Source organism: Scyliorhinus canicula, chromosome 4 (assembly GCF_902713615.1).
Source record: "Scyliorhinus canicula chromosome 4, sScyCan1.1, whole genome shotgun sequence".
Taxonomy (NCBI): Eukaryota; Metazoa; Chordata; class Chondrichthyes; order Carcharhiniformes; family Scyliorhinidae; genus Scyliorhinus; species Scyliorhinus canicula.
In genome coordinates, this window is record NC_052149.1 from 41763062 (window position 1) to 41788092 (window position 25031).

At 50.4% G+C, this 25031-nt stretch overlaps 1 protein-coding gene across 4 annotated transcripts in view; it reads left to right on the forward strand.

Annotated features, from left to right (window-relative positions):
- ccdc24 (coiled-coil domain containing 24) overlaps positions 1–25031 on the forward strand; it is a 143142-nt gene that overhangs the window by 58483 nt on the left and 59628 nt on the right. For all 4 annotated transcript variants that reach the window (XM_038794109.1, XM_038794110.1, XM_038794111.1 and 1 more), the window contains one exon: positions 21665–21832. In XM_038794109.1, coding sequence (XP_038650037.1) covers positions 21665–21832 — 168 coding nt within the window. The remainder of the gene's footprint in view (positions 1–21664; positions 21833–25031) is intronic.

The window sequence follows — 25031 nt, forward strand, 5'->3', positions numbered from 1 at the left end:
TTGCAACATCCACTTCAGCATTAAATGAGCAAGTCGATTTGTTTCATCTAGTTTAGTTTGATTATTAGACCCTTAAATATGTTGTACAAAATAAACATTGTTGTTGAACTATTGTTTGCTTTTGTGCCCATGGCATTGAGATCGAGATCAGCCATGATCATATTGAGTGGCGGAGCAGGCTCGATGGGCCGAATGGCCTACTCCTCCTAGTTTCTCTGTTTGGTTAACTTGTAACCATCTGGTCAAACAGTTTTAGTCTTCATTCATTGGTCTATTGTTGTGGACTTTTCCACCTTTTGAGAGATATGACTGCCAATGAACAATATTTTGCCATTAGAAGCTTAATTGTTAAAGCTAGCCACAAAAATGAGTCACTGTAGGGCAATGGTTAGCAGTGTTGCTTCACAGCGCCTGGCTCCCAGGTTCAATTCCCAGCTTGGCTCACTGTCTCTGCGAAGTCTGCACGTTCTCCCTGTGTCTGCGAGGGTTTCCTCCGGATGCGCCTATTTCCTCCCACAAGTCCCGAAAGATGTGCCATTAGGTTAATTGGACATTCTAAATTCTCCCTTGGTGTTCCCCAGAGTGTGGCGACGAGGGGATTCTCACAATAACTTTGTTGCAGTGTGTTAATGTAAGCCTACTTGTGACAATAATAAGGATTATTATTCTTATATGCTGGGTCTAAAGACTGGTTTCAGCTCATGGAAAGCTCTTTGCTGATTGATTTTGCTGTGTACTCACAATAGAGGGTTGTGAATCTGTGGGATTCACTATCCCAGAGTGTGCTGGATGCAGGGACATTGAGTAAACTTAAGGAAGAGATAGACAGATTTTTAATTAGTGATGGGTTGAAGGGTAATGGAGAACGGGCAGGAAAGTGGCGATGTTGCTGAGAGGAGATCAATCATGATTGTATTGAATGGTGGAGCTAGCTTGAGGGGCTGGCCTGCTTACTCCTGCTCCTAGTTCTTATATTCTAGTTTGGAGACATTAAGGGCACGATTCTCCGCTCTCACGCCGGTTCGGAGAATAGCGGGCCGTGCATATTTTCACGGCGACGCCGGTCCGACGCCCTCCCGCTATTCTCCGAACGCCGCACAAACTACACGTCGGCATTCCCGGCAAAGGCCTCGAAAGACCCCCCGACACGACCAGAATCCCGACTTATTGGCCCCCCGCTATTCTCCGGCCCAGATGGGCCGAAGTCCCGACGTCCTCGCGCCATGTTTTCACGCCGGCCAACACACCTGCTTTTGAAGTTCGTCAACGAGTCGTGCTGGCTGACGAGAGCTTCGAGGAAGTGAGCGCACCGCTCAGCTCACTGCTGGAGTCTGGCCACAACGGGGAAGGCATCCCCGAGAACAGGAGGGGGTCCAGAGCTGGGGGGGGGGGAGTGGGGGAGACTGAGGGGGGAGACTGAGGGGGGAGTGGGGGAGATGTGGGGAGGAGTGGGGGAGACGGAGGGGGGAGTGGGGGAGACGGAGGGGGGAGTGGGGGAGACGGAGGGGGGAGTGGGGGAGACGGAGGGGGAGTGGGGGAGACGGAGGGGGGAGTGGGGGAGACGGAGGGGGGAGTGGGGGAGACGGACGGGGGAGTGGGGGAGACGGACGGGGGAGTGGGGGAGACGGAGAGGGGGGAGGAGTGGGAGTGGGGGTGTAAGGAGAGAGTGAGCGAGTGACTCGTCCAACCCCAGTTACAAAATGTCTGCCACCATGCCATGGCGTGCCGTTCACGAGGACATGGCCGCTGGTTGCCCTGTGGCCTACGGCCACAGGCCACTGACGCACCGGTGAAGAGGACGTAGTTAACTGCCCGTTGGATGCAGAAAGTGACCAGGGGTTAGGCTGCCCGCGACCAGGCCACTGGGACCTATCGGGATCTCCCAGTCATCGGTCCACAGGTGCATCCAGGGTGTGACCGACGCCCTCTATGCCATCGCGGACCGCTACATCACCTTTCCCGAGGATCGAGCAACTCAAGACTCACGAGCACGTGGATTTGCCAGCGTGGCCGGGATACCGATGGTGCAGGGGGCAATCGATTGTGTTCACGTCCCCATGCGCCCGCCTGCAGGGGACAGGGAGGTGTTCACAAACAGGAGGGGGACATACTCCATGAATATCCAGGTGGTATGCGACCCCCACATGACGTTCATGAATGTCTGTGCAATACTGGCGCAGTCGTACATCCCTGCGATGTTTGAGGGACGTCCCCCCCCCCGGCTGAGGGGCTGGTTGCTAGGTGACAGGGGTTATCCGCTGAGGTCTTGGCTGATGACGCCTATACGGAGGCCTCAGACCAATGCGGAAACCTGATACAACGAGGCCCATGCAGCAACCAGGGGTGTTGTGGAGCGCTGCCTTGGCCTCCTGAAGATGAGATTCAGGTGCCTGGACCGCTCCAGAGGGGCCCTGCAGTACCAGCCCGACAGGGTCACTCGCATTGTTGCGGTCTGCTGTGCGCTGCACAACATCGCAACGCTGAGGGGAGATGACCTGTTGCAGGAGGCGGAGGGAGAAGCCAGTGGCAGTGGTGCCAGCACAGAGGAGGAGGAGGAGAGGAGGAGAGGGAGGAGGAGGCTGGCGGAGTGGCGGGCGCAGCACGCAGACAGGACCCAGGTGCTGGTGATGTCCAGGAGGCGGCACGACGGACTCGGCGAGGACGGCGGGCACGCGAGGCATTGGTGGCAGCACGGTTCAAGCGTCGCATGCGACGTCCCCGCTGAACACCAAACCACCACCTGCATCGCCAGTCGTGCAGAGGGTCAACACACAACTGCCACCACCACAACCCACCCCTCCCTCAGTGTACACTGCCACTGCTTCACTTCGACATCACCCTTACCACTGGGTCCAGACGGTATGGCACAACATTGATGGCTGTGTCAGCGGGTGTGGTCAGTGCCATGTGGAATGATGACAGCCCGCTCTGCGATGAGCTGTGAGCTCAGAATCGTTAGAGAGAGTCTGACCCATGGCAATAGCTGAACTATCCACCTTGGTGGCCGCTGAGTTTGTCACGGACACTCCATCACGTGCCCGCGTGGGCTAGCTGTGGGAGGGGGTGGGGGGGGGGGGGAGGGGCAGGGACTGCACACCCGACACCGAAGTTTCACCGCTCGTCAACCCTAGCGACACTCGGTCACCATCACGATTCCTGTGGCTGTGGAACAATCACACGGTATTACAAGTAAGGTGGAACAGTGCGTTTAATGTTAACAATAATTTACAGGTGCCCTAGCCCCTACAACTAAACTGTGCCCTTCACCCGTGCCAACTTACTCAGTGTCTCTCTTTGTTGCCTTACGGGCCCTACCACTACGTCTAAGTGACTCCCCAGGTGATACAGCAGGAGTGGAGGCGGACTGCTGAGAATCGCCCCCCTCGACTCGTTTCTCCTTGGCCAAGCGTTTCCTGGGGCGACCCGGCCTTGATGGGCCAGGCTGCTCTGCGGGCGTCTCGGGTGACATTGTGCCACCCTGCTCTGCCTGCTGCCCACCCGATGCACCAGGGATGGGACGGGGTGAGGCCGAGAATTCCGGGACGTCCCATGATGGAGTTAATGGGACGGGCCCCGAAACCTCCTCCTCCCTCGGGGAGCCCGGTGGCCCCCGGGCCTCACTTTGGGACAGAGGTGCGAGCGAGGAGGTGCCCCGTCGCGCCACCGACACCTGGCGCTGCCAGTCCTGGAGGCCTGCAACGGTATCCACCAGGATCTGAAGGTTTGCAGAGACGGAGTCCAGGGAGTTAGACATTCCCGCCAGGGACTGTGCGATCTCAACCTGTGAGTGCACAACGCCATCCAGCACATGTGTCAGGCGGTTGATGCTCTCCGCGACTGACTGCTGGGACTGTGCCATCGACTTCTGGGACTGTGCCATCGACTGCTGTGACTGTGCCATGGCATGCTGCGACTGGGCCATGACCTGCTGGGACTCGGCCAAGGCCCGCAGCGCGCCGGCAATGTCGTGTCGGCTCTGGCGCATTGCTGCCTGTGAGAGGGCAACCCTGTCCAGGGCCGAGGATGATGCGTGCACATTAAGCCCAACGCATTGCATAACCTGACCCATTGCCTCCACCGCGGATGCCACCCATGCGGTGTCGGCCTGGGTTGCTGCCATGAGCGGCACCACTCCCTTCTCGTGGACGCGTTCGACTCCTCTAACAGCGTCTGCAGAGTCTGGAAGACAGCCCTCATCCTGTCATTGTGTCCCTGGGTTTCTTGATGCATCGGCTGTGCGGGTGGGTTGAGAAACTCCAGGAACTCGGAAAACGCCTGGGAGCCAGCTGGATGCTGGGCCTGGCCTGCCCTCCGCCATTCCGGGCCCTCGTCTGCTCCTACCTCCACCTGCTGTACCTGCTCAGCTGTGATGTGCGACCCAGACTGTGACCCAGGAACCTCATCACAAATAGGCCAACCGGGGTGAGTGTCTCTGGGATGGTGGATGGTGTGGGAGATACCTGTGCCGCAAGCTCGAGGTCGTCTTGGGTAGACGCCTCCTCTATGTCATCGGCCCGCTGAGAGGCTGCAGGGCGTTCGTGGGCCATTTCTCTCTCTTGCTCTGTCGCCGCCCTCTGGGCGTCCTGCTCCACAGATTCGGTTGGGGAGGATGGGACTCCCCGCTGATCGGGCACCCTCTGTCGTGCGGCCCTGGGTGAGGTGGGGGCAGATGCCTGTGTCCGCCTGGAGGGAGATGGCCCTGGTCGTTCGGCATCAGGTTCTAGGGAAGAGAATGAAACGGGTTATTTAGAGATGCTCGTCCGGGCGCTGGACGGTCCCAGTTGGCAGGGTGTGAAGGGACAGAGGATGGGGGAGGTGTTCCATTGGGCAGGGTGTGAGGGGACAGAGGATGGGGAAGGTGTCCAAGTGGGCAGGGTGTGTGAAGGGACAAAGGATGGGGGAGGTGTTCGAGTGGGCAGGGTGTGAAGGGACAGAGGATGGGGGGAGGTGTCCAAGTGGGCAGGGTGTGTGAAGGGACAGAGAATGGGGGAGGTGTTCCAGTGGGCAGGGTGTGAAGGAACAGAGGATGGAGGAGGTGTCCAAGTGGGCAGGGTGTGTGAAGGGACAGAGGATGGGGGAGGTGTCCAAGTGGGCAGGGTGTGTGAAGGGACAGAGGATGGGGGAGGTGTTCCAGTGGGCAGAGTGTGAAGGGACAGAGGATGGGGGAGGGGGAGGGGGGGGGGGATGTTTGTCATGCAGGGTTGTCTCACTTGTTGCAGCTCCGCCAACCTCGCATTGCGCGATCTCCTGGGTGGCAGATCCCCCAACAAGGTCCAGTGCCCTCTGCTCAAACGTGGTGAGGGGGTGCAGGATGGGCGAACCCCCTCCAGTCTTGTTCCGCTCACGAGTGTTGTGAGCGGTCTTGTCCTGTTGGGGGAGGGGGCATAGGTAGATCATTGTAATCCTGTTGCACGTTTTACTATGGGTGTAATACACGTTTATTGGAGTGTATTAACACGCCTCCGTTTAAAGGCCGTGTGCTTAACACTACTAGGCTCTATGTATGTATTTTCAGCTCAGGAGTCGCCAGATGCCGTATAGACACCTCACAAATATTCCAAGGTCAGGTTCAAAGTAATAAAACGATACACCGATTAGTAAGTTCCAAACGATCAATATTTATTATACAATTATAATAAATACGCATGCACACGCTAAGGGACTAAGCTATGACTAAACTAAGCGATCAGAATACTTAACTAAACAGGAACAGGCAAGGTCAGGGAGCGAGGCCTTTGTTCCAATCTTGGTCTGCAACCTTCAGAGAGCGTGCTGGTCACTGGGGGTCTAGAGGGCCTGGTTCGCGTAGCGAGCGTCGTATTGGCACTTACGGTTCGGCGGCTGGTGCTCAACGGCTGGAGTCAGGATACAGGTTGGAGTTCTTGGTCAAAGCCGGAGCACGAAACAACAGACAGGACCATGGGTGGGGGTCTATCTTTTATAGGGGTCCCCAATGTCCTTGCCTTTTCTGGGCGGGCTTTACCTTCAGGTATCGATTGGATCACTCCCAATCGATATCTTTTGAATTCCTCCAATGTGAGGGTCTCTCTTGATGGCGGGGGCGGTTTCTATAGTGGATACTTCTGGTGCCGCTCTGTCTGGACATCCACTTAAAGTATCTTATTCAAACCCAAATGTTGCCATTGTGTGTGCCTAGATCTGGACTGCCTCATTAGTATGTAAAGCGTTTTGCCATTATCACCTTTGGTTTGAGATCTTCCACCTGGCCAGAAACTAGTTTTGCTGCTTGCAAAATGCTAATGAGTGTTTGCAGGCTGCTGCCTTGGCTAAACTGTTTTTCCCTGCAGTCTTAGCGATTCTCCATTTTGTTTAGTTCAGTGTCCATTTTAGGTGGCTACAGTGGCTACATTCGGCAGGTATCAGCAGTCTGTTCAGATACTGGCACAGTTTGGGGGACAAGTTGTAATAAGACCATTGCATCTCTCCACGGGGGCCAGAGCGCTGGGTCTGTGACTACTTTGTGAACCACCCTCAACTCACTCTGCCTCAATCCCCCTCCACCCCCCGTGCCGTGGGGGGGGAGGTGGGTGATTAAGTAAAGGGGGGAGGAATGGTTGTGACCCGGGGGCACCCTCTTGGCACTTACCCTGGCAGCCCTGGTGAGGTCGTGCATCTTCTTCCGACATTGCTCTGCAGAGCGAGGGGTCTGCCCCACAGCACTGACGACAGCAGCCACCTCACACCAGGCCTGGCGCACCGTGCTGGCAGGGTGGCGATGCCCTCTATGATGATGCCCCTCCTCTGCTCGATTGATTCGAGCAGCGTCTCCACGTCAGCCTCCACGAATCGCGGGGCTGCTCTCCGGAGCTCCGACATCCTGGCCTACAGTTTCTGTGCTCGCCCGCGCCTTTTTACGGCATCGGGCGGTCTCACGTGGGCGTGTTCGTGTCGTCGTCGGGTTCCGGCGTCATCGCGCATGTGATTGACGCGGCCCCGTTCCTTGCCCATTTCCCGGACGTGAATACGTCGGGAGCGGGGCCATGTCGGGCCGTCGCAAAAGTCGGCCGTTTTCACGGCCGACTTCGCGATTTTCCGCGGGTGCGGAGAATCGCGCCCCAGGGGCGCAATTCTCCGCGCTCACGAAAATTCGGAGAATAGCGGGCGGCGTAAATTTTTACGGACACGCTGGTCCGACGCCCTCCCGCTATTCTCCCCCCCCCCCCCCCCCCACGCCCGCCTCCCGACACGAATCGCTGCCCGCCGTTTTTTTTACGGCGAGCAGCTATTCACCCCTGGCCGATGGGCCGATTTCAAAGTTTTTATGAACATAAAACACACCTGGTCTGACCGTTCGTAAAAACGGCCGTAAAGTCCCGATCTGGGGAACCATGGCACCGATTGGCACGGCCGTACCACGGCCGTGCCAAGGGTGCCATGGGCCCGCGATCGGTGCCCACTCTTTCTCCCTCTGCCGCCCCGATGGATCCATCCGCGGGGCTTCTGCGGGGCATAACGGCCCGCGCATGCGCGGGTTTCACGCACAAGCACGATGACGTCATCCGCGCATACGCGGGTTGGAGTCGTCCAATCCGCGCTTGCGCGGCTGACGTCATCTGACGCATCAGCCGTCGCTAACTCTGGCTAGTGGGCTTAACGAAATTCGTTAAGCCCGCGATGCCGGAGTTCACGGCCGCGCGATACTAGCCCCCGGAGCTGAATCGGTTCCCGGTCGGGGGGGGGGGGGGGGGGGGGCGGAGGCTGGCGTCAAACGCGCCCGTTTTTGATGCCAGCTTCCCGAGTTTTCGTGACTCGGGAGAATCGCTCCCCAGGTTTCCTAAATGACAATCTTAACAATTGGCACCATGATAGATGATACAAAACTATGCAAATCAATTTATCTTCGTAGCTACAACCTTTTGCATTGCAAAGCAGCCAAAAGCAAAATCAATCGAAAAGAAGGCACATATTAATTTTCAGCTGGAGTTAGGAAGCAGCCTCATCTCTATTGTTCAGGTTCCTGGTTGCTCTGTACTTTTAAAAAACCTCTTTTAATCTTCCTTTCATGGAATTTACGTTTGAGTTTCTGATTTGCCATCGTTTCAAACCAACATGCTGTAGAATGGAGTAAAAGCATGGATGAAGCTGAAGTATTAATGACATTTATAATTAACCTCATGAAATTGATGTTAAAATACTCGATAGATAGTATAAAACAGAGATTCATAAGTTTCACTATTCTCTGCACAGAAATTCATTGCTTATGTTGTGAAAACTATCCAAGTTTCAAACTAGCCAAGCTTCTCTGTTGGCCAACATAATCAGAACTTTTCCGATGGCTGACAGGTCAGACATGCCAACCAAGTCCTGTACTTAGGAAACTTCCTCTCAAGTTTAAGGAGTTAGGCTGGAAGTTAAAAGCCAGGACAGACAGATGTAATCTCTGGTTTGTTGCCGGTGCCACGTGATAGCAAGGCTAGGAATAGGGAGAGAGTGCAGCTGAACACGTGGCTGCAGGAATGGTGTAGGAGGGAGGGCTTCAGGTATTTGGATAATTGGAGCGCATTCTGGAAGGTGGGACCTGTACAAGCAGGACGGGTTGCATCCGAACCAGAGGGGCACCAATATCCTGGGAGGGAGGTTTTCTAGTACTCTTCGGGAGGGTTTAAACTAATTTGGCTGGGGAATGGGACCCGGACTTGTAGTCCAGCAACTAAGGTAGCCGATGTTCAGGACGTCAAAGCGTGTAGTGAGGCAGTGGGGAAGGTAACACTGACAAAGGAGAGTACTTGCAGGCATGGAGATGGGTTGAAGTGTGTACACTTCAATGCAAGAAGCATCAGGAATAAGGTGGGTGAACTTAAGGCATGGATCAGTACTTGGGACTATGATGTGGCGGCCATCACGGAAACTTGGATAGAAGAGGGGCAAAAATGGTTGTTGGAGGTTCCTGGTTATAGATGTTTCAATAAGAAGTCTTACAACACCAGGTTAAAGTACAACATGTTTGTTTCAAACACTAGCTTTCGGAGCACTGCTCCTTCCTCAGTTGAAGGAGCAGTGCTCCGAAAGATAGTGATTTGAAACAAACATGTTGGACTTTAACCTGGTGTTGTAAGACTTCTTACTGTGCTCACCCCAGTCCAACACCGGCATCTCCACATCATGTTTCAATAAGATTAGAGAGGGTGGTAAAAGAGGTGGGGGGGGGGGGGGGGGGGGGGGGGAGTTTGCATTATTAATTAGAGATAGTATAACAGCTGCAGAAAGGCAGTTCAAGGAGGATCTGCCTACTGAGGTAGTATGGGTTGAAGTCAGAAATAGGAAAGGAGCAGTCACCTTGTTGGGAGTTTTCTATAGGCCCCCCAATAGCAGCAGAGATGTGGAGGAACAGATTGGGAAACAGATTTTGGAAAGATGCCGAAGTCACAGGGTAGTAGTCATGGGTGACTTCAACTTCCCAAATATTGAGTGGAAACTCTTTAGATCAAATAGCTTGGATAGGGTGGTGTTTGTGCAGTGTGTCCAGGAAGCTTTTCTAACACAGTATGTAGATTGCCCGACCAGAGGGGAGGCCATATTGGATTTGATACTTGGTAATGAACCAGGGCAAGGGATAGATTTGTTAGTGGGGGCGCATTTTGGAGATAGTGACCACAATTCTGTGGCTTTCACTTTAGTAATGGAGAGGGATAGGTGCGTGCAACAGGGCAAGGTTTACAATTGGGGGAAGGGTAAATACGATGCTGTCGGACAAGAACTGAAGTGCATAAGTTGGGAACATAGGCTGTCAGGGAAGGACACAATTGAAATGTGGAACTTGTTCAAGGAACAGATACTACGTGTCCTTGATATGTATGTCCCTGTCAGGCAGGGAAGAGATGGTTGAGTGAGGGAACCATGGTTGACAAGAGAGGTTGAATGTCTTGTTAAGAGGAAGAAGGATACTTATGTAAGGCTGAGGAAACAAGGTTCAGACAGGGCGCTTGAGGGATACAAGATAGCCAGGAGGAAACTGAAGAAAGGGATTAGGAGAGGTAAGAGAGGGCATGAAAAATCTTTGGCAGTAGAATCAAGGAAAACCCCAAGGCCTTTTACACATATGTGAGAAATATGAGAATGACTAGAGCGAGGGTGGGTCCGATCAGGGACAGTAGCGGGAGATTGTGTATTGAGTCAAAAGAGATAGGAGAGGTCTTGAACGAGTATTTTTCTTCAGTATTTACGAATGAGAGGGGTCATATTGTTGGAGAGGACAGTGTGAAACAAACTGGTAAGCTCGAGGAGATACTTGTTCGAAAGGAAGATGTGATGGGCATTTTGAAAAACTTGAGGATAGACATGTCCCCCGGGCCTGATGGGATATTTCCAAGGATTCTATGGGAAGCAAGAGATGAAATTGCAAAGCCGTTGACAATGATCTTTTCGTCCTCACTGTCAACAGGGGTGGTACCCGGGGATTGAAGAGTGGTGAATGTCATGCCCCTGTTCAAAAAAGGAATAGGGATGACCCTGGGAATTATAGGCCAGTTAGTCTTACTTCAGTGGTAGGCAAAGTAATGGAACATTACCCTTTACAAAGTAAAGGGTACTGAGGGATAGGATTTCTGAGCATCTGGAAAGACACTGCTTGATTAGGGATAGTCAGCATGGATTTGTGAGGATAGGTCTTGCCTCACAAGTCTTATTGAATTCTTTGAGGAGGTGACCAAGCACGTGGATGAAGGTAAAGCAGTGGATGTGGTATACATGGATTTTAGTGAGGCATTTGATAAGGTTCCCATGGTAGGCTTATGCAGAACGTAAGGAGGCATGGGATAGTGGAAAATTTGGCTAGTTGGATAATGAACTGGCTAACTGATAGAAGTCAGAGAGTGATGGTGGATGGCAAATATTCAGCCTGGAGCCCAGTTGCCAGTGGCGTACCGCAGGCATCAGTTCTGGGTCCTCTGCTGTATGTGATTTTCATTAATGACTTGGATGAGGAAGTTGAAGGGTGGTCAGTAAACTTGCAGATGATACGAAGATTGGTGGAGTTGTGGATAGTGAGGAGGGCTGTTGTCGGCTGCAAAGAGACATAGATCGGATGCAGAGCTGGGCTGAGAAGTGGCAGATGGAGTTTAACCCTGAAAAGTGTGAGGTTGTCCATTTTGGAAGGACAAATATAAATGCGGAATACAGGGTTAACGGTAGGGTTCTTGGCAATGTGAAGGAGCAGAGAGATCTTGGGGTCTATGTTCATAGATCTTTGAAAGTTGCCACTCAAGTTGATAGAGCTGTGAAGAAGGCCTATGGTGTGCTAGCGTTCATTAGCAGAGGGATTAAATTTAAGAGCCGTGAGGTGATGATGCAGATGTACAATACCTTGGTACGGCCACATTTGGAGTACTGTGTGCAGTTCTGGTCGCCTCATTCTAGGAAGGATGTGGAAGCTTTGGAAAAGGTACAAAGGAGATTTACCAGGATGTTGCCTGGAATGGAGAATACGTCTTATGAGGAAAGGTTGAGGGTGCTCGGCCTTTTCTCATTAGGACGGAGAAGGATGAGGGGCGACTTGATAGAGGTTTATAAGATGATCAGGGAATAGATAGAGTAGACAGAGACTTTTTCCCCGGGTGGAACAAGCCATGACAAGGGGATATAAATTTAAGGTGAATGGTGGAAGATATAGGGGGGATGTCAGAGATAGGTTCTTTACCAGAGAGTAGTGGGGGCATGGAATGCACTGCCTGTGGAAATAGTTGAGTCGGAAACATTAGAGACTTTCAAGCGGCTGTTGGATGGGTAAATGGATTACGGTAGAATGATGGGGTGTAGATTAATTTGTTCTTAATCTGGGACAAACGTTCGGCACAACATCGTGGGTTGAAGGGCTTGTTCTGTGCTGTATTTTTCTATGTTTTAAGTAAGCAGGGAATTAAAATTATATTCTAAGGGTGCAATTCACCCAAAATATGACTACCTGTCATTTTGGGCGAGTTTGGTGGGGAGTTTACTTCTGGCTTTTTAGGTGAGATCCAGATCTGCGTTGACCCACACTTAAGTCATTTTTTATCTGCAATGAGGAACAAAACCTGCTGGCCAGACCCAGACTGGATCCTCGGAGATCAGGGCACCATTTTGAAAGGGTGCCCTGATCTCGAAAGTGAGCTTGAGGGTCACCCACACTCCCCCCCCCCCCCCCCCCCCCCCCACCAAGTGAACATACTCCGCTCTGGAACTGCTGAGGGACCCCCCACCTTTAGGGCCCTGTCTTTCAGTACCCCCTCTTCAGCCCTCCTTCTACCCCCCTCAGGACTCTCACATCACTCCTCCAGCCTTCATGATGCTGCTTCATACCCCACTTTCAAGGGCATGGCCCCACCCATGCCACTGGCAACCTTGTAACAGAATTTCAATGTTAACATATTGGGTGGGATTTACGGACCAACCTGCTGCGTGTTTTTCGGTGGTGGGGGCGGCCGCCAGCGGGATTTACTGGTCCGCCATTTTCAGTAGGATTTCCCGTCTTTGGACACGAGCAAATGGGTGGCTTTGATTTATAAATAGGGCATAGAATATAATAGCAGAGTGATCATGTGAGAACTTTAATAATCACTGGTTAGGCCTCTGCTTGAGTATTGTGGACAGTTCTGGGTGCCATAGTTGGAATGCTTGCTAATGTTTTATCACAAGTGATGTTGGACTATCTGGTTAATGGCCATTCGGTTCATCCACCTCCTGTTTCAAACAAGAATTTCAATCAGCTATTCTCCAAACTTGTGGTTCAATTTTTGTTTGTGAACACTGGTAACCAAAGGCTCTGCTTTCTTCTCTTGTCTTAATTGAACAAATTCAGGTGCATGCCATGAGGGGCCAGTGACTTACCGACAGTATCTCAGTTCTGGGTTTTGGAAGTGATTCATTTTCAATCTGTTGATTATCAGGGAACTAACTACACATCCTCATGGCTAACTTCTGCAATTTTAAAAACTGACAAAGACTTCAAAATGACTGAAGACCTGCCTGGCTGTATATTTCGAACAAAAGGAACTTTCTGAGTATCAGTGAAAGTGACATCTCATTATCCCTGAAAAGACACTCATGACCCTATGGGCTGCACATACCACATTCAAAGGGAATTATATGAGACCATCTACATTTCATCAGCCAGGCCTGGCCACCGGTGTCTACTAGTCTGCTTGGACAAAGGACCCTATAAATTCTGAATGGTTGGAACATTATCAATCTCCAGAACTAAGACAAAGGCACCCTTTGTCAAAGCCAAAGTGGAGAGGCGGGAGTCATGTGGCATAACTCCTCTAGCTGGGAGAATCAGTTATACTGTCTTGCTGCACTGTAAATCAGTCTGCAACCCCCCATCTACTAAGAGGCAGCTCAGAAAAATGGCTCTGCCCAAGGTTGAATGCTTGCCCCCCCCCCCATCTACAGTGTTGCCCCTGGAACGTCTGATCTTCAGGCAGCATGCACTTTGGGATTGCTGTTGCTCCATGCGCTGTAAGACTGGCCTTATTAGCAATCATGTAAGTCGGGCCCCAGCCATTTTTTCATCTTACAAGCTTGACAGAAATATATCAAATGCATCAAGGCTATTGTACGGGGCAATGGCTACCCCGATGCGCTCATGGTTTGCTGTGTATCAGGCAATCTCATAAATGGGCCAAAAGTTTCACATTCAAACCTGGAAAGTACCCGTGTTTACCTAAAATATTCCTGTAAAGGCAAATTATCGCAAATGGTTTGAACAACAGGTGAAGGAAGCCATTTTACTCTGCCACAGCTGTGGCGATGAGTGATATTTTATACTAACGGGATGGTGCCATCAGCCCAAAAAGATAATCTGCCAACCACACAATTGAGCATAGTCATGTGATAATTTCAGTGTCATTCAGATCGGCCGTTTCGTCCCAGTGATTTGCTGATCAAATCAAACAGCATTTTCCTTCAATATTCATCGCAACCAGAGTAAAGACTGTACTCAACCAGCTTATGCTTGTAAAATCCAAAATCAAATGTTTGCTGTGAGATGTTATTCTGCGATCGCTTCTTCGCCTTTTGGCTAAGATTAAGTATCAGATCAAGCCCAAGATGAGGTGCCATGGGCGAGATTCTCCGCAAATGTGGAGAATCGTAAAGGCTGCCGTGAAACTGGCCGTGTTTCACGGCAGCCTCCGCGCCCCCTCCCGGGACCCGATTCTCCCCCCACCCTGGGCGGGGCTAGCAGCGGGGTACCGTGAAGCACGGCATCGCGGCCTTAGCAACCGTCGCTAAGTCCGCGCGGCAGGCGTCACGCCGGCTGACACGCACGATGATGTCAGCTACGCATGCGCGGGTTGGATGGCTCCAACCTGCACATGAGCAAGGCCGTCATCTCCCTCGGCCGCCCCGCGGACTGATCCAGCGGGGCGGCGGAGGGAGAAAGAGAGCGTCCGTTAAAATGTCGGGGACGCCCTCCCGCTATTCTCCGACCCATTGTGGGCAGCGGAGAATCGCGCCCCATGCCTTTACATGAATTTGAATTGTTTTTTGGGGCAAGCAAGGAGATGGATGAAGGGTTTGCCCTGTCCACTCTGCGTATTGGCTTTGTAACGTTAAGGATGGGGTAAAAACATTTTTTAAAGATGTGATTCTACGATTGGGCAGCGCTTGCTGAGTGTGCTAACAGCGACACTAATAACCAATTCAAGATAATCAGTTGAGCTTGAAATGTAGTGCATTTACGCTTGCTAGAAGTGACCTACATTCATATGCAGAGGTTTGTTCTCGGCAAACAGAAGGATTATATACGCGCCATGCAACCATTTTGAATTATCAAGGAGTGTGGGTAACCTATAGTTCCCCTTTGCTTTCCCATCATAGCCCCTCAGCCATAAGAGTCGATTTACCAACTCTCTTCTCCTAGGTTTAAATTGTTGTGATCATTTGAAATTTGGCATGTTTGGGCCTTTGTTCTGATGAAGGCAAGTCGAGAAGCTTGGGCAACATGTCTTTCTTTTAAGCAATATTCAAGTTCTGTACTCCTTTCTACAAAATCATTTTTTTTTAAATTTGGAGTACCCAATTCATTTTTTCTAATTAAGCGACAATTTAGTGTGGCCAATCCACCTACCCTGCACATCTTTGCGTTGTGGGGGGCGAAACTCACGCAAACACAGGGGAGAATGTGCAAACTCCACATGGACAGTGAACCAGAGCCGGAATCGAACGTGGGACCTCGGCGCCGTGAGGCAGCTGTGATGACCAGTGCGCCACCGTGCTGCCCCCGTTCTATATTAGTTAATATGACCGTTGGTACTATGAACCCCAACTTTAAAGTACACCATGCTTAGCTTTAATCTCTCTAATCATTCATAGAATGCTATTTGCATCCTATTTGACCCTATAAGAATGCAGTGGGCAGGATTCTCCGGTCGCCGACACCGAAATCGCATTCGGCCGAGAATCCGCATTTGTGCCAAAATCACAAATTTTGCAATGCATCCGCCCCCTCGAAGCACGCCATCGGGACACCCTCAGGATGTCACCTGAGGCCCTCCCCTGATGCTCCGGCCCCGATGGGCCGAGTTTCCGACGGCATGGAACTCATTATTTTTTCATGAACTCGGCGGGGAGGCTGGGGACTGAGTCCAGCACCGCCACAGTCAGGGGAGAGCCATTCCGTGGGAGGGGGGCTTTGGCGGGGGTTGGGGGCACTGATGGGGGGTGGCGAGGGGGCAGGTCGGGTCCGCGCACAGCTGGCACCATGTTGCATGGCACGGCTGCAAGACCCGGCAATTCTCCGTCTGTATCCGCAGGTAAAGCCAGGGACTTTTCACTGCGGGGCTGTTAACCCCACTCCAGACCTAGGATTGGGTATGCGCTGTTTTTTCTGGTGTAAAACGCCACTGTTCCCACGTCGGCGTCAGCACTTAAGTCTTCAAATCAGAGAATCCAGCCCAGTATATTTCAGTCACCTGATAGTCGAAAAGCTCCTATCATTAATTTTCTTGAACTTAGTCTTATCCTGAGTCTTCTGTTTTGTTTACCTGCTACCTCAGAGCAGGAGTGTGAGGCATAAGAATTGTGTGTGCGCCTCAATGTCTCTCGAAATCAAGGCACTGGTCACCTCCAGCTACAGGCTGCACCAATTCTGCAATTGTCCAGGCAGCCTGGTATGGTTTCTGCCGTGTGGGCTCGGTCATGGCAGTGTGCATTCCTTTATCATTACCATAGCATCCATGCTGTTCAAGACTTCACCTCAGACCCCCTGATTGTGTACCAGCACTTGAGTTACCCTTACTTTCCAGCTTTATTTTAGTACAAATTGATGCATCTCCTGTGGTATTACTCATGGGGTTGTATGGATTTGGCTTCTTGTTCTGTACCGCTGCATGCGCCTGGTCCTGTGGGACCATAACTCAGGACCAAGGCAACGTTATGGCAGCTGTTTGAATGGGAGGTCAGACAATCTTTATGGTAGCTCTATCTGAGGCCAATTCTGTAGATTTGACGAGCACTTTGGGATAGTTTGCTACATTAAAGGCACTAGATGCAAGTTGTTGGTGAAACAAAATTTTTAAATGGTGAAAGTTTATGATAGAATGCGATGAATAATTTATGTAGAACATTCGGGAAAATAAGCACTTTCAGGGGAAAGGAAAAGGACTGTCATGGTAGTCCAGTTTATAAACTGATCATGTTATGTTGGCAGAATTCTCCTAAAAAATGATCATGTCATTTTGGGCGGGAAAGCCAGTGAGAGTCCCACCGGCTGTCCTGGCGTGATTCCCATTGCAATTCTCCCACATTCAGTCATTTTTGGGAGCTCAGGGAGATTTCCACTGGAAAATAGATGCGCAGGATTCAAAGACTTTGGCCAGGTTGGCTTCTCGGAGATCGCGTGCCATTTTCAAAGAACACCCCAATCTCCAGACAATTCTACAGCCCCCCTCCCTCCTATTTGCCGGAACCCATCCCCCACCCCCTCCCCGGCCTTTCGCACTCTGTCACCAGCGTGGCCTGTACTGCGCTGTAATATTTTATGTTCTATGTTTAACCCCCCATCTCCCCACCCCCCCATCCTCCCCCAAATGACCGCACCTCACTATGGGATTGCTGAAGCCCCTCGCCCTTTAAGGTCCCTCTCTTTATAGCCCCCTTCATGCACCTCATTATGTGCCCCCATGAGACCCCCCTTCTACCCTCCCCTTAATAACCCCCTTGGCCATGTTTTCTCTCAGGCTTGACCCTCTTTTGAGTGCCCTTTGGCACATGGCAGTGCTGATCTGGCACTCTGGCAGTGCCCCTTGGCATCCTGGTAGTGCTGATCTAGCACTCTGGCAGTGCCCTTGGCATCCTGGTAGTGCTGATCTAGCACTCTGGCAGTGCCCCTTGGCACCCTGGCAGTGCTGATCTGGCACCTTGGCAGTGCGGGGGCAATACCCTCTCCCCGACCATTCAGGGGCTCCAATAGCCTCCGAGCCCCCTGACATGGTCATCATGTTTGGTCTCTGTTGATTAAGATCAGGGGCTGGATTCTCCACAGCCCCGCGTCAAAATCGCGTTTGCGCTGGGGTATAGAATCCACTTTCACGCCAAAATTGGGCCCGGCGCCGGTCCGCCGATTCTCCGGGACCTGGAAATCGGTGTGATCGCGGAGTGCGCTGCGCAGCTGGGGCCCGTTGACAGAGGTCCGCCCAGCGATCCTCTGCCCCGCTCCCGTCTGGCTGAGTTCCCGATGGCATGGATCTAACCGGGATGGGCTGTTTGCTAGTACTGTTGGGGAGGGTTTAAACTAATGTGGCAGGGGGATGGGAACCGATGCAGGAAGTCGGAGGGAAGTAATACGGGGCCAGACAGAGAAGCCATAGCCAAAAATCAAAAAGGGCCACAGTACAGGGTACAGTGACTGAGGAGAATGTGAAAGGGAGGTGGTCAATGCAGGATTGAGGGTGTTGTACCTAAATGCGCGCAGTATACGGAACAAGGTAAATGAGCTTGTTACGCACATTGAAATCGGCCAGTACGATGTTGTGGGCATCACAGAGAAGTGGCTGCAAGGGGATCAGGGCTGGGATCTAAATATCCAAGGATAAATATCCAAGGGGCCTCACGGTAGCATGGTGGTTAGCATCAATGCTTCACAGCTCCAGGGTCCCAGGTTCGATTCCCGGCTGGGTCACTGTCTGTGTGGAGTCTGCACGTCCTCCCTGTGTGTGCGTGGGTTTCCTCCGGGTGCTCCGGTTTCCTCCCACAGTCCAAAGATGTGCGGGTTAGGTGGATTGGCCATGCTAAATTGCCCGTAGTGTAAGGTTAATGGGGGATTGTTGGGTTACGGGTATAGGGTGGATACGTGGGTTTAAGTAGGGTGATCATTGCTCGGCACAACATCGAGGGCCGAAGGGCCTGTTCTGTGCTGTACTGTTCTATGTTCTATGTTCTATATGTCCTATCGAAAGGACAGGCAGATGGGCAAAGAGGGCGGGGTTGCATTGTTAGTAAGGAATGTAGTTAAATCAATAGCAAGGAGCGATATAGGATCAGAAGGCATAGAATCTCTGTGGGTAGAGTTGAGGAATCGCAGAGGTAAAACGACCCTGTTGGGAGTTATGTACAGACCCCCTAGCAGTAGTCAGGATGTGGGACAGAAAGTAAATCAGGAGATAGAAAAGATATGTAAAAAAAGGCAATATTACAATAATCATGGAGGACTTCAATATTCAGGTCGACTGAGAAATTAGGTTGGTAGTGGATCCCAAGAAGTGGAATTTGTGGAATGTCTAAGAGATGGTTTTTTGGAGCAGCTTGTAACAGAGCCTACTAGGGAACAGGCAATTCTGGATTTGGTGATGTGTAATGAGGCAGACTTGATTAGGGAACTCAAGGTGAAGGAACCCTTAGGGAGCAGTGACGACAATATGGTAGAATTTACCCTGCAGTTTGAGAGGGAGAAGCTGCAATCATATGTAAGGTATTACAATTAAATAAGGGTAACTACAAAGTCATGAGGGAGGAGCTGGCCAGAGTTGATTGGAAAATGAGCCTAGCAGGGAAGGCAGTGGAACAGCAATGGCAGGAGTTTTGGGGGGTTATTAGAGAGGCACAATAGAAATTCATCCCTAGGATAGGTCAAGGCATCCATGGCTGATGAGGGATGTCAAGGACAGCATAAAGGCTAAAGAGAACGCATACAAAGTGGCGAGGATTAGTGGGAAACCAGAGAATTGGGAAGCCTTTAAAAGCGAGCAGAAGACAACTAAAAAAGCAATAAGGGGGAGAAGATGAAGTATGAGTGCAAGCTAGCTAGTAATATAAAGGAAGATAGGAAAATATTTTTTTCAATGTATAAAAGGTAAGAGGGAGGCAAAAATAGACATTGGACCACTGGAAAATGTGGCTAGAGAAGTAATAATAGGAAACAAAGAAATGGCAGATGAACTGAATAGTTACTTTGCATCAGTCTTCACGGTGGAAGACACCATTGGGATGCCAGAGCTCCAGGAGAATCAGGGGGAAGAAGTGAGAGCAGTGACCAATACTGAGGAGAAGGTTCTGGGGAAACTGAAAGGTCTGAAAGTGGATAAGTCACCTGGACCGGATAGACTACACCCAGGGTCCTCAAAGTGATAGCTGAGGAAATTGTGGAGGCATTCATCATGATATTTCAGGAATCACTGGAGGCAAGAAGGGTCCCAAAGGACCGGAAGATGGCTAATGTAACATCACTGTTTAAGAAGATGGGAAATTATAGGCCGGTTAGCCTGACTTCGGTTATTGGCAAGATTTTAGAATCTGTTATTAAAGATGAGATTGCGGAATACTTGGAAGTGCATGATAAAATAGGACTGAGTCAGCACGGCTTCGTCAAAGGGAAGTTGTGTCTAACAAATATGTTAAGAGTTCTTTGAGGAGGTAACAAGGAAGTTAGACAAAGGAGAACCAGTGACGTAATTTATTTAGATTTCCAGAAGGCCTTTGACAAGGTGACACATAGGAGACTGTTAAATAAGTTAAGAGCCCATGATGTTAAGGGTAAGATCCTGGCATGGATAGAGGAGTGGCTGACTGGCAGAAGGCAGAGAGTGGGGATAAAGGGGTCTTTTTCAGGATGGCAGCCGGTGACTAGTGGCTCAGGGGTCTGTGCTCGGACCACAACTTTTCACAATATGCATTAATGATCTGGAAGAAGGTACTGAAGGCACTGTTGCTAAGTTTGCAGATGATACAAAGATCTGCAGAGGAACAGGTAATATTGAGGAAGCAAGGGGACTGCAGAAGGACTTGGACAAGCTAGGAGAGTGGGCGACAAAGTGGCAAATTAAATACAATGTGGAAAAGTGTGAGGTTATGCACTTTGGAAGGAGGAATTTAGGCATAGACTATATTCCCAATTGGGAAATGCTTCGGAGATCAGAAGCACAAAGGGACTTGGGATTCCTTGTTCACGATTCTCTTAAGATTAATGTGCAGGTTCAGTCGGCAGTTAAGAAGGCAAATGCAATGTTAGCATTCATGTCAAGAGGGCCAGAATACAAGACCAGGGATGTACTTCTGAGGCTGTATAAGGCTCTGATCAGACCCCATTTGGAGTATTGTGAGCAGTTTTGGGCCCCGTATCTATGGAAGGATGTGCTGGCCTTAGAAAGGGTCCGGAGGAGGTTCACAAGAATGATCCCTGGAATGAAGAACTTGTCATTTGAGGAACGTTTGAGGACTCTGGGTCTGTACTCGTTGGAGTTTAGAATGACGAGGGGGGATCTTATTGAAATTTACAAGATACTGCGATGCCTAGATAGAGTGGACGTGGAGAGGATGTTTCCGCTTGTAGGAAAAACTAGAACCAGAGGACACAATCTCAGACTAAAGGGACAATCCTTTAAAACAGAGATGAGGAGAGAGATGAGGAGGAATTTCTTCAGCCAGAGGGTGGTGAATCTGTAGAACTCTTTGTCGCAGAAGGCTGTGGAGGCCAATTCATTGAGTATCTTTAAGACAGAGAAAGATAGGTTCTTGATCAATAAGGGGATCAGGGGTTATGGGGGGAAGGCAGGAGAATGGGGATGAGAAAATATCACCCATGATTGAATGGCGGAGCAGACTCGATGGGCCGAGTGGCCTAATTCTGCTCCCATGTCTTATGGTCGTATGGGATGCTGCCCTGGAGGCAGGCGGAGGGGATCGGACACCAGGGGGAGACTTGTAGGCGGCGGGGGGGTTAGATCTGCGAGGTTAGATGATTAGGCACGCGGCCGATCGGGGTGGGGGGTGGGTATGGCTCCGCGGTCCAAATCCGCCATGGAGCTTGGCGCGGCCGCTAATGTTCTTGGGTGCAAAGATCTTCGATTCCATAGTATTAACTTTGTTAAACATAAATATAAAACTTGACATTTAACAAGTTATTACATGTAGCTATTAGTCTGTCGGGTTCTATCTAAGTGATTAACTTTACATAGCTAACCTAATAACCAGTATTCCTATATGTTTCAGCCATTCTGTGGGATAAGATACTGTAACACTGTGAAACTATTTCCAAATGGACATCTGTTGTAATGTTTGAAGGGTTTGAGACTCCCAAAAGCTGGCATTGCTTCCATCTGGAGAATAAGTATGGAAAAGCAGAAATTAGAATGAACCATGTTCCTTAATTGTTACCTCAGCCATGCATGAATCTCATAGGTTAGCTGCTTTCTGTGTCTAAGTCTTGATGGATGCGTTTTCTTTACCTCAGGGGTGAGAATGATGTTCTTTCAGCTTACAATCCTGACGTTGTCAGTTTTGCCATGAGACAAAGTAAAGCTGGAAGCACGCTGAATAGACTTGCAACCACAAAGAGTTTGATAGACAAAAGGATGGGACGAGGAATCTCTCAACCAAGTAGCAGCAGTGAGAACGAAAGGTTGGTACAGTTATACTATATTACAGCTTGGTGCAAAAAGTTATATTTTATATTAGTATGCCTATTGAATAAGGTTACATTTTATTTTATCATGTTCTGATGATCTGGCAATGCTGGACCATTTAAGGCATGCAGAGCCAACATATAGTGTGGGCTGTAAAACAATAGTGAGTTTTTCTATACATGTTCTTGTCTTCGTCAACAAAATGCTTAATTTCACTACTTTTCATGGTGGAAATCGAATCTGCATTTTGTTTTGCTAACCTGTTGCCATAAACCACAAAGCTACCAGACTCGGGGTTTATGTCGACAGTGTGACTTTTTACCTATAATTTATGATTGAGAATGTTAACCCCAAAGGTCCAATTTAATAACTTGTTTTTCTTAATAAATTTAGAGTAGCAAATTATTTTTTTTCCCGATTAAGGGGCAATTTAGTGTGGCCAACCCGCCTAGCCTTCACATCTTTGGGTTTGTGGGGGTGAGACCCACGCAGACGTGGGGAGAATGTGCAAACTCTATGCAGACAGTGATCCAAGGCCGGAATCGAACCCGGGACCTCAGCGCTATGATGGTACAGTGCTAATCACTGAGCCACCGTGCTGCCCTTTCAATTTAATAATTTGTATTGGTATTCTTTTATGGTAGGGCGAGATCTTTCAGATGTTCACGTCGGTGGGATCTTCTGGTCCTGCTGACGGCACACCTTCGTTGTGGGTTTCCTGGCAATGTGGGGTGAATTTGTTGGCACATCCCATTGGCAGAGGTGGGACCAGAAGATCTAGCCAATGGCAGGCCACCTACTGCTGCCGAGAAACACGCCACAGGGAGATCAGAGAATCTTGCTCCTACTGTTTAGCTGCTATTCGTTTTAATATCTTAGAATTTACAGTGCAGAAGGAGGTCATTTGGCCCATCGAGTCTGCACCGGCTCTTGGCAAGAGCACCCTACCCAAGGTCAACACCTCCTCCCTATCCCCATAACCCAGTAACCCCACCCAACACCAAGGGCAATTTCGTACACTAAGGGCAATTTATCATTGCCAATCTACCTAACCCGCACATCTTTGGACTGTGGGAGGAAACCGGAGCACCCGGAGGAAACCCACGCACACACGGGGAGGATGTTCAGACTCCGCACAGACAGTGACCCAAGCCGGAATTGAACCTGGGACCTTGGAGCTGTGAAGCAATTGCGCTATCCACAATGCTACCGTGCTGCCCTGTTCCAAGTCTCCCCAGCTAGGTGTAACTACTATCTGGGTGGTATTCTAGCCAGACCTACAAACAAAGTTGCACATTCCATGTTTCATCTATGTTTTAGTAAAACGGAAGTTGTGGCAGCAGACCTGATAGCATGAATATAATAGATGAAGATCACATTCATCTTCATGTCATAAGATTCTTGGAAGCACTCAATTGCTAGCATTTCATATTTTAAATGGTGGTGGTTGAAAGAAGGTATTTGAGAGGGCAGCACGGTGGCGCAGTGGGTTAGCCCTGCTGCCTCACAGCGCTGAGGTCCCAGGTTCGATCCCGGCTCTGGGTCACTGTCTGTGTGGAGTTGGCACATTCTCCCCATGTTTGTGTGGGTTTCGCCCCCGCAACCCAAAAGATATGCAGGATAGGTGGATTGGCCATGCTAAATTGCCCCTTAATTGGAAAAAATTAATTGGGTACTCTAAATTTATAGAAAAAATAATAATCTTTAAAAAAAAAGAAAGAAAGAAGGTATTTGAGGATGATCAACCGTCAGCAGAACCTAATTGGCTGCACTTGCAACATATCACCAGATCTGCAAGCTCTGGGCAGAATTTGCTTCCCTGGCTCTACGTCAGCCTGATAGAGGCTCTGAGCATATACAGGATATACAGGTTGAGCACCCCTTTTCCGAGATTCCGAAAACCGAATAATTCTGAAATCCACACTTTTTTTGAGGACTGACGTGCCATCACCAGTCCCCAGGTGATGCGCAGGTCCCAACGCACCACATGTACGCATTCCCAATGTGCCGCATATGCACAGTTCCCAATGCGCGCTGCATATGCGCAGTTCCCAAAGTGTTGCAGAAACAGTTCCCAATGCGCCGCAAATGCATATTGTATTCCAAAATCCGATATATTCCAAAATCCGATACACACTTTAATCCAAGCATTTCAGACAAGTGATGCTCAACCTGTAGTGAACGCTCAGCAGTGTGAACAGCTCGGAGCCTGTAAGTTGCACCAAAGCGATGCGGTTAAATAACATACTGCTGCAATAGCAATCTGAGCCAGGCCACCCTGATCCCGAGGGGGACACCCTGACTGCATAGTCTTGGCACCAAGTCATTCCTCTCTACTCCCTGTGGACCAGGCAGCCACCCCCAGGCAGCTCAACAAGGCTTGAAAGTGTTCTTACCATCTCACTCTCCCTCAACACCATGGCACCCAGATTCCACTTGCAAAAACTTGCACCAATTCACGGCCGCATGACTCACGCCTGAAAGGGGTGGAGAATCGTGAAGGTGTTGAGTGTGCGGTTTTCCACCCGCTAATCACATTCAAATCCATACCAATGATGGATGTGCATTGACCCACTGGCACAGGCTGTGAACTTCACTGTCATCGCCAGTGGGGGACCAGAACATTGCGTCAGATGTTTCCTTCACCTGATATTCTCCGCCTGATTGCGATTCTTGCCACCGGCTTCGGACAGTGGAAAATCCAGCCCTATATGTTCAAAAGTGAAAGTGGAACCTAAAGCTATATGAATGTTACCACTGAGCCAGGTAATGGACCTGCTGGAGTGTCGCTGACATTCCTATCTGAATCTCACGGCCGCACCCTGGCATTTGCATCAGCTCCAGGATAACCTGGTCCAGAGGCTCAACATCAGACTGGGACACAACTGGGTCCTCGGGTCCAGCCAACCTCCGACTGCTGTCTCGCCTGGATGTCCCTGTACCCACTTGATATGCACCATCAACTGTGTGGTGCTCACCAGACTGTGCCCCAGAAGCCTGCCCAGTACTTTCGCCCACCAAGTTTAAGAGCTGCTCCCCCACATTAGCGGGGAGTTGCCGGGCGAATCATATGGCAAGATGGTCATTTCGGAGGTGGAGCCCATGGGGCATCGTTACTGGCCCTAATTGGAGTTAGAAAGCAGTGACGGTCTCTCCGGGTCAGCCGTCGGGAAGCCCCCGGCAATTCTTGCTCAC